General features: G+C 38.9%; 1 protein-coding gene and 1 pseudogene across 1 annotated transcript in view; both read left to right on the forward strand.

The window, feature by feature from the left end:
- Positions 1 to 16,001, forward strand: part of EFCAB14 (EF-hand calcium binding domain 14) — a 51,207-nt gene that overhangs the window by 13,922 nt on the left and 21,284 nt on the right. The window contains 2 exon segments of the mRNA XM_006899012.1: positions 7,170 to 7,268; positions 12,811 to 12,921. Of these exon segments, the coding sequence (XP_006899074.1) occupies positions 7,170 to 7,268; positions 12,811 to 12,921 (210 nt within the window).
- Positions 9,045 to 9,749, forward strand: LOC102854773 (annotated as a pseudogene).

The following is a 16,001-nucleotide window of genomic DNA, read 5'->3' on the forward strand; positions in this document are numbered from 1 at the left end:
CTAGTTTTCCATATATTTTGGCAATACACTACCGAAGAGAAGAATACTGACAGATAAAATCTGACTTTTCAATCTGTGAAAATATAGCTCTGTGATAGTGACCACTGTTGATCCAGATTTTATAAGCAAGTAAGATGGCCTAAGTGATATTTGGTAATTGGACAGTTAATGGTCAACTCTCCAGAGTATACTATTTTCCACTGAGGGAGCTGATCACCTAGGCTTAAAGTGGGGCATTGGAAGAAGGAGTAAGGAATAGTAAGTATCTCATCTAGTCCTGGTTGCATTAACTTAGCTTCTCTTCTGGTTTGAGCAAAATGACAGCTTCTTATTGGTGCTGTTAGCCATTTTTGAGATATGTCTGATTAGCAGTGAGTTCTGCAATAGCCTCAGGACATTGTGGTACCTGAGAGTATAGTTTTCATAAAGAAAAGAGTTTGTTATTAGCTCAGGTAGGCAGGTAGGCAACAGGTAACCACTTAATAGGACATTTGAGTTGATTCTGACCCGAGAGGACAGAGTAGAATTACCCCATGAGATTTCTGAGGCTGGGAATTTTACAGAACCATTTGCCTTATCTTTCTCAACGGATAGGTGCAAGCTGCTGAGCTTTTAATTAGCACAATGCTTAACTCATTGCACCACTAAGGATCCTTGGTCCGTTCCTGTGGTCTTACTAGATATTGTCAAGTCCTCTGTGACTCATAGTGACCCATAAACAGAAGATCAAAATCTTGCCCTGTGATTTGCCTTCATCTTGATCTCTGTCATGCTCAACCATTGCTGCATTCACTGTATTAGCTGATCTCATTGAGGGTCTTTGTCTTTTTCACTGGCCTTCTGCATGTATTTTTTTTTTTTCAAGAAGTAGCACCTCCTGAAATCATGCTTAAAGTATGTGAGATGAAATTTTACTTCCTTGCTTCTAAGCAGCATCCTGGTGGCACTTCCTCATCATTTTCTAGTACTTTATAATTGAGCATGTTAAGGTAGTCTTAGAATGCCTGGTGGAGAATATGGAAGAAAGGGCCGTTTAAGAAAACCCATCAGACCCTTCCTAAAGTTAAAAGATAGCTTTTTCTTAACTGGTTATTTCTTTCTCATCTTTTGTCTTTTGAAAAATTCCACAGTACTTGAATGTGTTGCCTAGGGAGTTGTGTTGCTAACCGAAAGGCAGAGCCTCTCTGCTAGTTCAAATCCACCAACATCTCCATGGGAGAAATATTATCTCCTCCTGCATGATTTCACAACTTCCAAAAACCCACTGGACCATCTGCTATGAGCTGCTTCCAACGGCAGTGAGAGGGAATGAAAATGTAAGAGAGAGATTCTCACTGTATAAAATTTAAACAATAAAATACTTAAAGTGCTACTATGAACATTTTCTATATATAACATATATATTTGATATATGATGTTAACAAAAGTTTATAGAAAAGTTGGATTTTCATTCATTCATTGTTGCACATTTTCCTCCTTACCCACCTACCCCATCAGTTCACTTTTTTGAACATTTGTTTCAACTCCCTCTTTCCATGTGTCCCCCACATCCATCTCTTTCTTCCTCTCTCTTTTCTCCTACCTCCTGCCTCTGATATACACAGATACACTCACTCTCAATGCTTATTTTCTCTAATCCCCATAAGTGCTCACTGTCAGTGCATTCTGGTCTGCCTCTTTCCAGTTGTTTTCTGTCCACTTAAAAATTTATAATAATTTTCAGTATAGATTAATTTATAGGAGTAGGTGTATGTGTAAATAAATAGGGTCATTTAATAGGTGTACTACCACTTGCTTTGTTTACTCACTGTATCTACACCCCTAATGATGAACATCTAGGTTGTTTCTAGTGTTTTTCTCTGACAAATAAACAATAAATATTCTTGCACATACATCTTTATGCACATGAAGATTACATAAGTAATCTTTAGGATACAGTTCTAGGAGTAAAATTACTAATTTAGAAGATATAAACATTTCAAATGTTGACACTTCCTGCTTGGTAATCAAACTTTCACCCATTTACACTCCTGAACAATGCATCCAGATGCGTTTTTTGTTTTTTTTTAATGTACTTTCCAAACCTGATATTATTACTCATGAAAACTTTAAAGGCCTGAATGAATGATATAATTGCTGCACTTTAGAGGTTGATAGTTTGCTGAGAATATACCTTTGGGCTGAGATTTCTCACCCACTTTTTTATTTCACCCTTCTACCCTAGAATCTCATTTGAATCCTACCTAAATTTAGTCTGTCTGTCTTAGCTTGTACTTGTATCCTTCCCCCCCCTACTTTATTCCATATCCTATTCAATATTTTTTTTTCCAGTTTAGTTCTTTGAACTTGATTGAAAACTCCTTAAAGTTAGATATCTCGGAGTTTCCTTAATTTCTGTCTGTCCTTCACCTCTTGCATCCACTTCCTCAGAAAAATCATATTATCTCTATTTTAAACCTACATTTTCTATCACCATGTCTAAACCATCACAATCTCTTTCCTGAAAAGTAACCTTCTCATTGACCTCCGTGCTTCCATAGACTGTCCATGGTAGTAGTCTTCAAATATATCTCTAGCCATATTATCACCACTGGGCTGATTGGCAGCATCATGATAAATGGTGAAGAGATTGAGATTGTTAACAGCTTCAGTTTGCTTGGCAACAATCAAGACTCTTGGCACCAACAACCAGGAAATTAAAAGACAAATTGCATTGGGAAAGTCTGCTATAAGGGACCTTTCCAGAGTACTAAAGAACAACTATATCCATTGGGAGACTAAGGTGCGCCTGATTCAGGCCATGATCTTCTACGTGCTGTGCATCTGAAAACTGGACAATGACTAGGGATGAAAGGAGAAATTATGTCTTTGAGCTGTGGTACTGGAGGAGACTATATTGTATATACCTTGGACTGTTAGGAGAACAAACAGATTTCATCCTGAAGAGGGTGAAACCGGGCTGCCCTTTAGAGGCCAGGATTCTGAATGTCCATCTGACGTACTTTGGGCATGTTGCAAAAAAAGGGCCTGTCCTTGGAGAGGGTAATCATACTTGGGAGGGTGGAAAGACAGCGCAAGAGAGGAAGACCCTCAATGAGATGGACTGATCCAGTGACTAGGGGAATGGAGGTAGAAGTGTTAGAGACAGTAAGGTTAGCACAGGATAGAGCAGGGTTCAGAGCTGTTGTACATAGGGTCACTAATCCCAGGTGACTTGATGGCACAGAACAACAACACCCTCTTCACTGGCTTGCTCTCTTCCTTTTTTTTTTTTTTGTTTGTTTGTTTGTAGTTTCCCCTTCCTCTCCTCCTGGTCTCTGTGTATCACACTGACTTTCTGTTTTTCAAATATGCCAAATTCTTTCCTGCATTGAGGTTTTTGCTCTGGCATTTTCTTCTGCACTAAAATGTACTTCAGTTAGACTTTATACAGTTAATTCCTTATCAATTAGATCTCAGTTTAAATGTCATTTCCTTTTAGACTTCTTCAAACTAACTGATCCAAAATTGCTACTCAGTAACTCTTATCAAGTTAGCTTATTTTCATTTTCTTCCTAATACTTCTTACTATGTAATATTTTTCTTCTAGAAAGTTGTCTTCCATAATAACATATAAATATCACCATTGACAAGTTAGGGCTTATTAAGCACATTGTTGTTGTTATGTGCCACAGAATCAACTAGGACTAACAGTGACCCAGTGAACAACAGATCAAAGCCTTGCTCTGTCCTGCACCATCCCCACAATCTCCAATATGTTTTAGTTCGTTGTTGGTTACTGTGTCAATCCACCTAGTTGAGGGTTATCCTCTCTTTCACTGAACTTCTTTCTACCTTTCCTAGTGTTATGTGTTTATCCAAGGAATAGCCCCCTCATAACATCATGTACACTGAATCAATCCATCTCATCAAGGGTCTTCCTCTTTTGCACTGGCTCTCCACCCTCCCAAACATGATGTCCTCTCTAAGGACTGGTCCCTCCTTGCAACATGCACAAAGTACGTTAGACGAAGCTTCAATATCCTTGCCTCCAAGGAGCAGCCCGTTACACCCTCTCCAGGACAAAACTGTTTTTTTTTCTAGCAGTCCACGGTATATTCAACACTCTTCTCCAGCACCACAACTCAAAGGCATCAGTTCTCCTTCTATCATTCCTAGTTATTGTCCAGCTCTCTGACACATAGCACATAATTGTGAAGACAATGGCCTGGATCAGGCACACCTTAGTCTCTAGCCTCACATTGTTGCTCTTCAGCCCTCTGGAGAGGTCCCTGACAGCTGAGCTGACTTTCTCAATGCAATTCGTTTCTTGGTTTCCTGGCTGCTCATACCAAGAGTGTGGATTGTGGAGCAAGGCAAACTAAAGCTGTCAATAGACTCAGTTTCTTCATCCTTATTGATGCTGCCAATTGGCCCAGTGGTAAAAATCTTTGTTTTCTTGATGTTGAACTTCAATCCATATTGAAAGCTGTAGTCCTTGACCTTCTGCAGCAAGCGCTTCAGGTCCTCCTCGGTTTCAGCAGGCAGGGTTGTGTCATCCGCATAATGCAGGTTGTTGAGAAATTCCCTCTGATGACACATTCCTCCTCATACAGCCCAAGAGTACAGATACAGATTGAAAAGGTGTGGAGCCAGAATACATCCCTGGTGGACACTCTTTCTGATTTTGAACCATGCAGTGTCTCCTTGCTCTGTTCTGACAACTGCCTCTTGTTTCAAGTATAGGTTTCACATAAGCACAATCACATGTTCTGGGATTCCCATTCTTCTCAGAGTCAGCCATAGTCTGTTTTGATCCACACAGTCAAAAGCCTTTGCATAGTCAATGACACATAGATAGGCATTCATCTGGTACTCTGCTTTCTGCCAAGATCCCTCTAATATTAGCTATAATATCCCTAGTATCAGCCTCCTCCAGACTATTCATATGCAAGTTTAGGCTGAAGGTGGAGAAAATATAATTCACAGGAACCAAAATTTGACCTTAAGTCTATCCCACTAGAATTTCAGAAGACCTCAGGAACAGGTTTGAGGCCTTGAACATCAATGAGCGAAGACCAGATGGGCTGTGGAGGATATCAAGAATATCGTCCATGAAGAATGCAGAAGATCATAACAAAGGCAGAAGAGGAAGAAAAGACCAACCTGGATGTCAGATGAGATTCTGAATATTTGAATGCCTAGAAGCCAAAGCTAAAGGGAAAAAAGACATTAAAGAGCTGAACAGAAAATTTCAAAGGGCAGCTCAGGATGACAAAGCAAGGTATTATAATGAAATGTGCAAAGAGCTGGAGTCAGAAAATCTAAAGAGCTGAACTCAGTATTTCTTAAGCTGAAGGAATTGAAAAACAAATTCAAGCCACAAGTAGCAATAACTTAAGGATGTTTTTGGCAGATTGTTAAATGATCCAAGAAGCATTAAAAGAAGATGAAAGGAGTGTACAGAGTTACTGTACCAGAAGAAATTGGCTGACACAGAAGAATTTCATGAACCAACATATGTATGAGCAAGAGCCTGTGGTGATGAAGGAAGAAATTCAAGTTGCTCTGAAAGAATTGGCAAAATAACAAGGCTCCAGGAGTTGACATCATACCAACTGACATATTTCTACAAACAGATGCTGCCCTGCATGTGCTCACAAAGTTGTGCCAAGAAATGTGGAGGACAGCCACCTGACCAGCTAACTGGAAGAGATTGATTCTTCCCCAAAGAGAGCCTTAGGTTCTACTTTATGTCCTTACACCATAGTGCATAATACATTGGGTTGCTATCCAAAAGGTCGGGTTTGAATGCTCTAGCCTCCCCACCAAACACTCAGTAAGCAGGCTCCCCCTATAAAGATTTACAGCCTCAAAAACAGTTCAAATGAAGGTTTGTTTAGTCAAAGCTAATTCAGTTATATTTTATTGTTTGGTTTTGGTTTTGTTTGTTCTTGTGTTTGGCACTGACCACAGTGCTTGCTTTGTAGCAAGTGTCAAACTTTGGTGGTTACTCAGGTCTATGAAGCCACTCAAAATATATATGGTAATTAAAACAAAACATATCCATGCTGTGGGTAGATTCTGTGTCTTCATCCTAGTATTTGGGACAGGACAGTGTATGATAACTAAGAATTTTTCAAGAATACTTATAGTTGTGTTTCCAGCCTTGTTAGAAGATGACCTCTGCAGCTTGGAATTGGATATTACACAAGTTCCTTCTAGTCTTCATTCAAGGGAAATTAGAAATGAAAGAACCAGGAGAACTATATTATTTCTGTTCAGTCACATTGCTATATTGTATTATCATGCATTTCATGTATTTTGAAGTATAGAAGAGGGAGGGTTTTTTAAGGATTTTTCTGTTTTATTTTTCAGCTATATCTAGTTTCTCCATCCACATGCTAAGCATATACAGTCTACATATTCCCCCATTTTTCAGTACTACAAGTCTAGCTATTTATAATTCTACCCCTAAATAGCAGAAGAGAAACCACATTTTATTTTGATTCAGTTCCTATTTTAATACATTTATTGCATCAGTCAGTGAGTCAATGGTATTTATTGAGACCCTTCAGGGTACAAAATAGTGCTTTGGTTGAGCTATTGAGTTTGAAATATTAATCACATTGTTAAACCAAAACTAAATCCCCAAGTAGTTCAAAGTACTGTTCAGGTTGTCAAGATACAGCTCTTGTAGACTGTATTTTGTGATGATGGGCTTTTACTTTATAACATATGTTCCCACTTGGGCAGGAACAAAAGTTCAGTAAATAACTGAGGTGTTATTTGTTACCAAAATGAAATCTTTTAGTGGTTTTGATCATTAGCTTCCTTCCTGTCCAGTGGTTGAAGGATTGCATTGTAATCACTGCATCTTTTGGGTAATTTAAGATTTTTGGATCTTTTTGCTGCCAGGGCTAGGGAAAAGAATAATACTTACCCTTCTCTCTCTGGTACCAGTGTTTAAATTGAGCAAGGAAAGAAAGAGTATTATTGTTGCCTTCCAGATCTCAGGTCTGTCCAAAGTGCCATATAGTTCCTCTCTTCTGAGCTGACAGGATATAACATCTGGTTCACAGAAAGCCATAAAACCCAAGGTTCCTTGATATCATCAACTATAGAGTTTGTGAAGGAAGTATGCACTGTACAAATTCTAGTTCCACTGTTTGTAACTCTTTTCCTTTCAGATTACTCTATTGACATCTGCGATAAACCACCTCAAAGCCAATGTGAAGTCAGCTTCTGACTTAATTAGCCTGCCTGCCACTGTAGAGGGACTTCAGAAGGTAAGTACGCGTTGAGATTAACTTACTGCTGTATCTTAAAATTTTCCTTTGAAAGCTTGACATTTGAAATCAGTTGTTGAAAGAAGCAGTAATACGTAGAATTTATTAGTATTTCTAAAGATTACAGAATAGCTTTGTTCAGGACTTGTTAGTTGGGACTTTAATTCCCAACAGATTATTTTAGCAACAGGTAATATAGGTCTACACCTTTTTATTGATTTTGTGAGTACCTGAATTATACTATTTTGAGTCTTATGTTAACATGTGGTATGTTTGCTTTTCATCAAGTTCTTTTCAAGTCATCATTCATAATGTTTCCCAGAAAACAGACTAATTGAACTTTAGGTTTCTTCTTAAACTGTTATTTTTCATAATTTCCTTCCTAGAAAAAAATAATTATCTGGGGAAATGTGAAAAATTAAAAATTCAGGAAATGATAAGAAACTTTGAAACATTTCCGGCAGCAGTGTAAATTGTTAAAATTACTTGGAAAATAATTTTGTGACCTTAGACATGTATATCCTCAAATTTGCACCTACTTATATACCCTAGTTGCTAGGACCTAGCAAACAATAGTTCAGAATTTCTGTTTATTTAATCTCTCAGATTCAAGGCTAGGACAAGAGGCAGGGACCAAACTAGAGGAGCACTACTCCTTAAAACTAGTTGGGAGAATGGATAGGAGTAGAAAAGGAGAACCAAAGCAAAACAACCCACTGCTACTGAGTAGAATCTAACTCATAATGACCCTATAGGTCAGAACAGAACTGCCCCACAGTGTTTTCAGTACTGGAAGAAGTGTAACAGGTATGCTCTTGAGAGGAAAGGAAGGTAAAACTTCATCTCACATACTTTGGCCATGTTGTTAGGAAGGGCCAGTCCTTGGAAAAAGACATCAATCATGCTGGGAAGAGTAGAGGGTCACAGAAAGAGGGGAAGACCTTCAACAAGATGGATTGACACAGTGACTGTAACAGTGGGCTCGAGCATATCAGATACAGTGAGGATGGCACAGGAAGAGGCAAGGTTTAGAGCTGTTGTTCAGAGGATTGCTAAGTCATAGTCCACTCGTTGGCACTTAATGGCAACAATAACAACCTTTACAGAAGCTGACTATTAGATCTTTCTGCCATGTAGCAGCTGGTGGAGTTGGGACTACTTTCTGGTCACCAGTTTAACACTTTTTGATCACTGGTTTAGCCCTTTAACCACTAAGGCTCACTAGAAAGGAAGAAAAACAAAACTGAAACTCCTTGCTGTCAATTTACAGCTGACTCTCCAGTTTCCAGAGACAATAAATTATACAAGAGGAAATTGCCCGTCTTTTTCCCTCAGAGCAACTGGTGGTTTCGAACTACTTGCCTTTGGGTTGTAAGTACAACTCATTATCCTCAAGGCCATCAGATCTCCCTTAGAATGGAAGGAGGAGGTACCTAATGGGAACAGGAGGATCTTCGGCAGTAATTGGAAGAAAGCACTTGGGAGCAAGAGAATCTCAAGCGTGGAAGTATCAAATTAGGAACATTTGACTTAAAAGTCAGCATGTGATGCTTTATTTTATTCTAAGCAGTATAAGCTTAGAATTGTATACTACAAAGAAATCAAGAGTACAAGGAAAGCAAAAACAAAATTTGCTCTTTGATAGCCACACCAACTATCTGTGCTCAGTTTCCATAGTTTGTTTGCTAGTTTTGGTCATCTGCTTAGAAAGTTTAAAAAAAATAGAAACACACACACCCCCATGTCACCCTGCTGTGTGGCAACCGAGCTGTAGCCATGACCGCGCCTGGCACTTCTAGCTGCTTCCTGACCAGTGCCCTCCACAACGGCCTGGGTTGCTGCGTGCAGAAACTTCAGTGTCTCAGCTTTAGCCTTAGTCACAATGTGCCCTCATCCCATGGCGCCAGGGGAGTTCATAGAACGGGAAGTTACCGACTTCGCCCAGTGGAGCGCAGGGATCATCATCTACATGTACATGAAGCGGTGCAACGTTCCTAGAGTGGTGGCAGAATACCTTAATGGGGCTGTGCGTGAGAAGAGCATCCACTGTAAGTCAGCTGAAGAGATGTGACGCTGGTGCAGAAGCTGGCAGACCAGTCGGGCCTCAACGGGATCTGCATCCACAAGCCTTTCCCCACAGACAACCCGATCACCCAGGGCTGGTGGCACCTCTTCGCTAACAAAGCTGCATTGCCCGGCAGACTGCACCCTGAGAAGCCCAGGATGTTGCCCTTGCCCAGGTGCATGCACCCTGACAAGTGGGGCTCCCCACGCATTTCTGCGGCAGACTCTGGACTCACCCTGCTAGTTATTCCTTCCTCTTTTGTTTCAGAGAAGTCCATGGACAGACAGATGAAACTCATTGGGAAGGGTCAGCTCTGGGTCAGTTCTGACTCAAGAGCGCACAACATTGGGAAGGTGGTGCTAAAGCTTTTGCCTGGGACACTAAGTTGTCTGATTATTTTCAGTGGCCACTGCTAGGGACAGTGACTTTGTGAGATCCCTCATCCTTATCCAGTTGGCATCTCTGAAATTGTTAATATATCAATAGTTTTCCAGGGCACTTGATGGCCAAGTGGGTGACCTCCCATGTGATGGAGGGTCAGCTGTGGGGGAGTTCTGACTCCACCACATAACAACAGTAACACAGGGCTCTCATTTTCCTAGAATCTGAATTGGTAATGTTGTGTGCCATTGAGTCAGAACTGACCTATGGCTGATCCTCCAGGGATTTGCAAAGGTAGTAAATTGCAGGAAAGGAAATGGCCCATTATTCTCTTAAAGAGTAGCTGGTGAATTTGAACCAGTGCCTTTGGGTAGACAGTGCAGCTCTACCTACCTGGCGACCAGAACTCCCTGAATTGGTCAGAGTAATCTCAAAACCCTTTGAAGGCCCAAGCCTGGTGCCTTCTAAAGAATTAGGATGTCCCCTTGCTGTAACCATTATGCCAGAGAGCTAGCACCTTAGTCTCTGTTACGAGCCTGGCATTGAGCCAGGTATTTCATGTGTAAATGTGTGTATACTAATTTGAAAACTGATGTTGAACTTACGTAAGGTCACACACACACACACAAAAAAGTAGAAACACCTTTAATGAGACTGATTTGTTCTTGCCATTGTTCCCAGAGGCCAAGTGGGAAAATGGTAGCTTTTAGTGCAGACACAGAGTTGCATTAAAAAGAAATTTGTTTATTCTTGCATTCATTAATTTAGTAAATACCTGTGGGGCTTTTTCTAGCATGTGCCAAGCATACTTGTGGTTAATGGGAGTACTAGTTTCGGAGTTTCATTCCAGAGTTCACATGGCTTTGTCAGCTGCTTCTTTTTTTAAAAAAACAACCCTTCAACAGTAGCTTACTATCTTTTTGCACCCTGCTGGGTTCATGCATCCAACTCATGAGGATTCTCTTAACAGTAGGTGTCTTTGAATGCCTCTGGCTTTTGTAACAACAGTACTTACATAGATAGCATCCCAGCTTAGAGATTTTTACACAGTGTGCTATCTCTTTGCAAATCTCTCTATTTCTAAGGCCAGGCACTGCTTTTATTACAAATGACTCAGTTTTGAGGTAGTAGACCATCCCAAACACCTGGTTTCTGGTATCTCACTCAATTTTTTCCCCATTTTTAAAAATGTCATCATTTGTTCTTCTGGATTCTTAGATGTTAGTATAGTAAAAATGACCTTCCTTAGAAATATCAATGTGACACTATAAAATTGTACAACTGAAATGCTAAAACCCACTAAAGAGTAGCATTCTTTTGGATATTCCCTGAGTACAAGTCTTTTTAAAAAGACAAACTCTGAATCATATCTCCAAGTTCCCAAACCACTTGGGCACCTTAAGCCTAATGTAAGCAAATATTGGCCATTTCTAACTCTGTAGTTTCCAAAAAGAACAAACACTGACAGATTTTTTTTTATTAACTTTCTCTTTCCAATGCTAGGTTCCCCAGTGCAAAAAAAAAAAATGGTTCCTACTACACCCATTTTTGCTCAAAAATAATCTTTTGCTCCTGATACAACAACAATCCTCAATGTTAGTTCTGGATGTCTTAATAGATAAAGGCATTCTGTGGGAAAATATTCTATGGGAGAACCTTCTGTGGGTCCAAGCTATAGAAATTCATGTCTTCTTTAGGAAAAGAGGTATTTCTTTCCTCTAGAAAAAGTCCTTTAAATTGTAAAATTTGCTTGTCATATATCTAGATCAGTAGATAGATTGGCAGTATAAGCTACCTGTAATTCATAGTTGGAAAGCATTTAAAATAATTTAAAAACTTGGCCTCATTAGGTCAATGTTTACTATAAATCAAAACCACAGTGATATACCACTACAGTCTTACTAGAATGACTAAAATTTTAAAAACTGTCATGTTACTATTGATGAGGGTATAGAACAGCTGGAACTATGTCTCATACACTGCTGATTGGAACGTAAAATGATACAACCATTCTGGAACACAGTTTGGCAGGTTTCTAAAAAATTAACATTGTCATGATGAGAAGGCATGGGATGAAGAGAAGTGAAAGAATATGTTCACATAAAGACGTGCACATGAATGTTCTTAGCAGCTCTGTTTATACTACTCAGATACTGAAATCAGCCTATTAAGGTTGTCCATCAACTCTGATATTCACTGGAATGCTAATCAGCAACTTGCTAATTAACATGAATGAATCTTAGAATAATTGTTGTGTGATCAAGTCAGAATCAACTCATAGCTGATCCTCCAGCAAATTTTCAGAAGCAATTGCCCATCTTTCTCTGTGGAACAACTGATAAATTTAGAACTGCATGCCTCTGGGTTAGCAGCATAGCTCTTTACCATCAGTCACCTGCATAGAAAAGTACATTCTAATGGCCTAGTGAAGAGACAGTTGGGATGCAAATAATCAAGCTGGAGCTTTTCTGACAGTTCAAGTCCACCAGTGGCTCATGGAGAAAAAGGTGAACAGGTGCCTCCTGTTTGATTTACAGCCTCTTAAAACCCACTGGAGTGTCAGCTATGAGTTATTTTCCACTCAGTAGCAATGAGTTTGAGTTTTAAGTTATGTTTATACAAAATTTTCCATAATACAAAATGCTATATAATGATAGTAGATTACTTATTGCCTAGAAATGGGAAAGAGCATGAGGAAACTTTTAGGAGTGATAGACGTTTACTAAGGATCTCTGGTGGCTTACTGTGTTAAGGAGTTGCACTGCTAACCCAAAGGCAGGCAGTTTAAACCCAGTGGCTGTTCCTTGGGAAAAAGATGGACAATCTCTTGTGTGATTTACAGCCTCTGAAAACCCACTGGAGGGTCAGCTATGAGTTGGTTCCAAATCAGTGGCAACAAGTTGAGTTGTTGAGTTGAGATTTTTATTTGTTGATTGTATAGTGATTTCACAGGAGTGTAAATATGCTACGGTTACCAAGTTATAGGTTTTCATTATATGAAATTTCTTAAATATCATTTAAATCTCAATGAATCTATTAACAAATTTTTAAAAATTTAAAAAAAAAATTCTGACCTTTGTCCCTATTTCTGTTCAGAGTGTAGCTTCCATTGGCAACACTTTAAACAGTGTTCATCTTACTGTGGAAGCATTACAGAAAACTGTAGATGAACACAAGAAAACTATAGAAAGACTGCAGAGTGGTTTGGTAAGTATATCTACAAATACTACAGAAAATCTTCACATACTCCTTGTCACCCTAAACTGTATAGTAGTAGTGATGCCATTTTTCCACTTATGTCAGTAGACCCTGTTATGAACATTTTAAAAAGATAAGAAATTCTTTTCACTATATTTTCCTACAATCTGTTAATTTAACAGTTAAGGTAGCTTTAATTAAAAGCTGAATTTTCAGCAAACACGACACTGGAGGAGATATATTAAGACACAGTTCCCAAGAGGAAGTAGTAGGAAGGAAACTGGAAGGGGAGAAGAGAGGCAAGGTTTTTTGTAACATAACAAAGTCACCCCAAAATTCAGTGACTTAAAACAAGTTATTATTTCAATCTGTGGGTCAAGAACTTGGGCAGGGTTTTTAGCCGATCAGATGATGAGAGGCCATGTGAAGAGGAGCCCACGAGGATGATGGCCCATTTTGAATGTTCTAGGTCAGCCAAGCCCTTAGATAAATATGTGATCTCAGCTTCTACCATGTGGAGCAAAATAGCAGTCTAGCTAAGTCCAGTCAACCTACAGTATTTTGAGAAACAGCAAATTGTTGTTTTAAACCACAAAGTTTTGGGGATTTTCTGTGTGAGGGTTTTTGTGTGGTTTGTTTTTAATTGTGATCTTAAGGAAAGTTTACAAAATGGTTGGGTTTTCATTCATTCCTTGGTGCACATTTTCCTTGCCCCATCTCCCAGACTCCTCCCCCAGTTCCCTTTGTAATACTCTTCTTGTTCCAAATTGTTAATTAATTTATATATATATAAATAAAATGCTTAATCATATATTCCTTTCAGATAGTCCTTTCCTTCACCTGTTCCAGTACATGTTCATTATCTAAGATCTCACTTCCTGTCCTCCCCCAACCCCCATGTCAATCCTATTCTTATGCTGTATTTGTCCTTTTTTGACTAAAGTATTTCACTCATCGTCATGTCTTACAGACTCTCCCCATGTGTAATAATTTACAAGTTCATTGTTTTTCAGTGCTGCATAATAGTCCATTGTGTGAATATACTACAGGGTTATTATCCATTCATTTTTGACAAGCATTTGGGCTGCTTTCATCACTTCACTATTTTGAGTAATGCAGCAATAAACATGAGTGTGCATAACCCACAAAGTTTTGTCAAACCTCTACAGTACCCAGTAATTGTTTTTCAGCTCTCTCAGTCTCATAAGGCTTCTGCAGATATAAGCTGTCTGTAATCATTCAGAGACATTAATTAATCTTTTTTTTTTTTTTAAGAAGCATTTTCCACCATTTACTCTTGTTATCAAAAATAGTTCAACTCTTCTTGCAAAACAAAAACAAAATAGTACATACTGGACACATACATCACATTTTTCTTCCTATGGCTTTAGCCCACCCCCACCCCACCAAAAGAGACAAAGGGGGAGAAAAAGGAGGGGGGGAGAAAACAAACAAACAGAAAACCCAACAACAAAAACAACTCTACCTGACCACATTCACAGAAAATGACACCAGAATACACTACAAAACAGAAGGAGGTGTCATCTGCTCTGTGTCCAAAAATTTCTTCTCCATTTCGTGTACGAGGTGAGTAACCATCATTGAACATGCTGTGTGCCCAATCAAAACGTTAACTTCAACAGTGTGCCAGGATCTCATGAGAGCTGGTGAACGCATAGAAACTGGAAATTTTCCAACAGTATTTTTAGTAAGCACTGTCAAAGCATCAACTCTTAAATTCATTCGGTCATTTCTTTACGTCTTAGTCAGTCTTTGCTTTTTCAGGCTGTGCTCTTTGAAGCAACTGACTAAATTACCCTTCAACAGAATGTTGTGATTCATTTGCAGAGACATTAATTAATCTTTTAATAAGTACTCAGTTCAATGAAGGGTTTGTGGAGAGGTTAGAGAACTAAGTTAATATGTCTATGAAATCAAGACCATTGAAGGAAGGCACACAGAAGTACCCTGTCATCTCCACCAATTTCTAGATCTTACCTACATATTCTTTTTATGCTTTGGAATTCCCAATTTGAGTTACACAATTTGTGCAGAGAAGACTTGTACTGTATTAGAGAAAATGAAGAATGCACTGCAGTTCAACATAAAGAAAACAGAAACCCTCTCAACTAGAACTATATGAAACATCATGCTAAGTGGAAAAAAGATTGTAATTGTTAAGAATTTTACTTTTCTTGAGCCTACAAGCGGCACCTATGGGAGTAGCAGTTATCAAATCAAATGACATACTACACTTGGGCAGATCTGTACAAAGGACCTCTTTCAAAGTGCTAAAAGCAAAGGTGTTACTTTGAGGACTAACGTCCCCATAACCCAAGCCATAATGCTTTTAGTCACCTCGTGTGTATGTGAAAGTTGGTCAGTGAATAAGAATTGATGCCATTGAATTGTGGTGTCAGCTGCCAAAAGAACACACAATATACCTAAGAATAAGTGCAACCTGAATGCTCCTGATAATTGTGCTTGTGCTTATCCGTTTCTGTCTCAGAATCAGTACCTCTCGAAGGAGAATGATAAAAAGTAACCATATTTCTCTATTACTTTCAGCAACGTCAGAACTTGACAGTAAATACTTTGAGCATATTATAAAGAGAGGCCAATCATTAGAGAAGAACATTCTGCTTGATAAAGGGTCAAGAAAAAAGATCATCATCAATGTGATGAACTGATACAGTGGCTAAACAGTGAATTCAAAGCACCACAGAGATTGAGAAGATGGTATAAGATCTGGCAGTGTTTTGTTCTATTGTACGTAAGGTACATTGTGAATCAGAACTGACTTGGAGTAATGACTTTAAAGACTTAAGAGGTACCTGATTCAAGCCATCATATTTTTAAGTATTTGTTATGCATCTGAAATAAAGTTTGGATCCATTTCCTAAACAACATGCCTCCGGAAACTCTCTGAACGTTGATAAATATCAGTTGTTATAGAAAAGCTTCAGGCCTTTTGTTCATAGGGTCACTATGAGTCATGCTTGACTCGAAGGCAGTCAGCAACAATAATGCATAAAGACGACAGGAGAAGAATACAACCTTTAAATTGTAGTGTTGGTGAAAAGTACTGA

This window comes from Elephantulus edwardii, unplaced genomic scaffold (genome assembly GCF_000299155.1).
Source record: "Elephantulus edwardii isolate Elephantulus edwardi_28Jun2011 unplaced genomic scaffold, EleEdw1.0 scaffold00243, whole genome shotgun sequence".
Taxonomy (NCBI): Eukaryota; Metazoa; Chordata; class Mammalia; order Macroscelidea; family Macroscelididae; genus Elephantulus; species Elephantulus edwardii.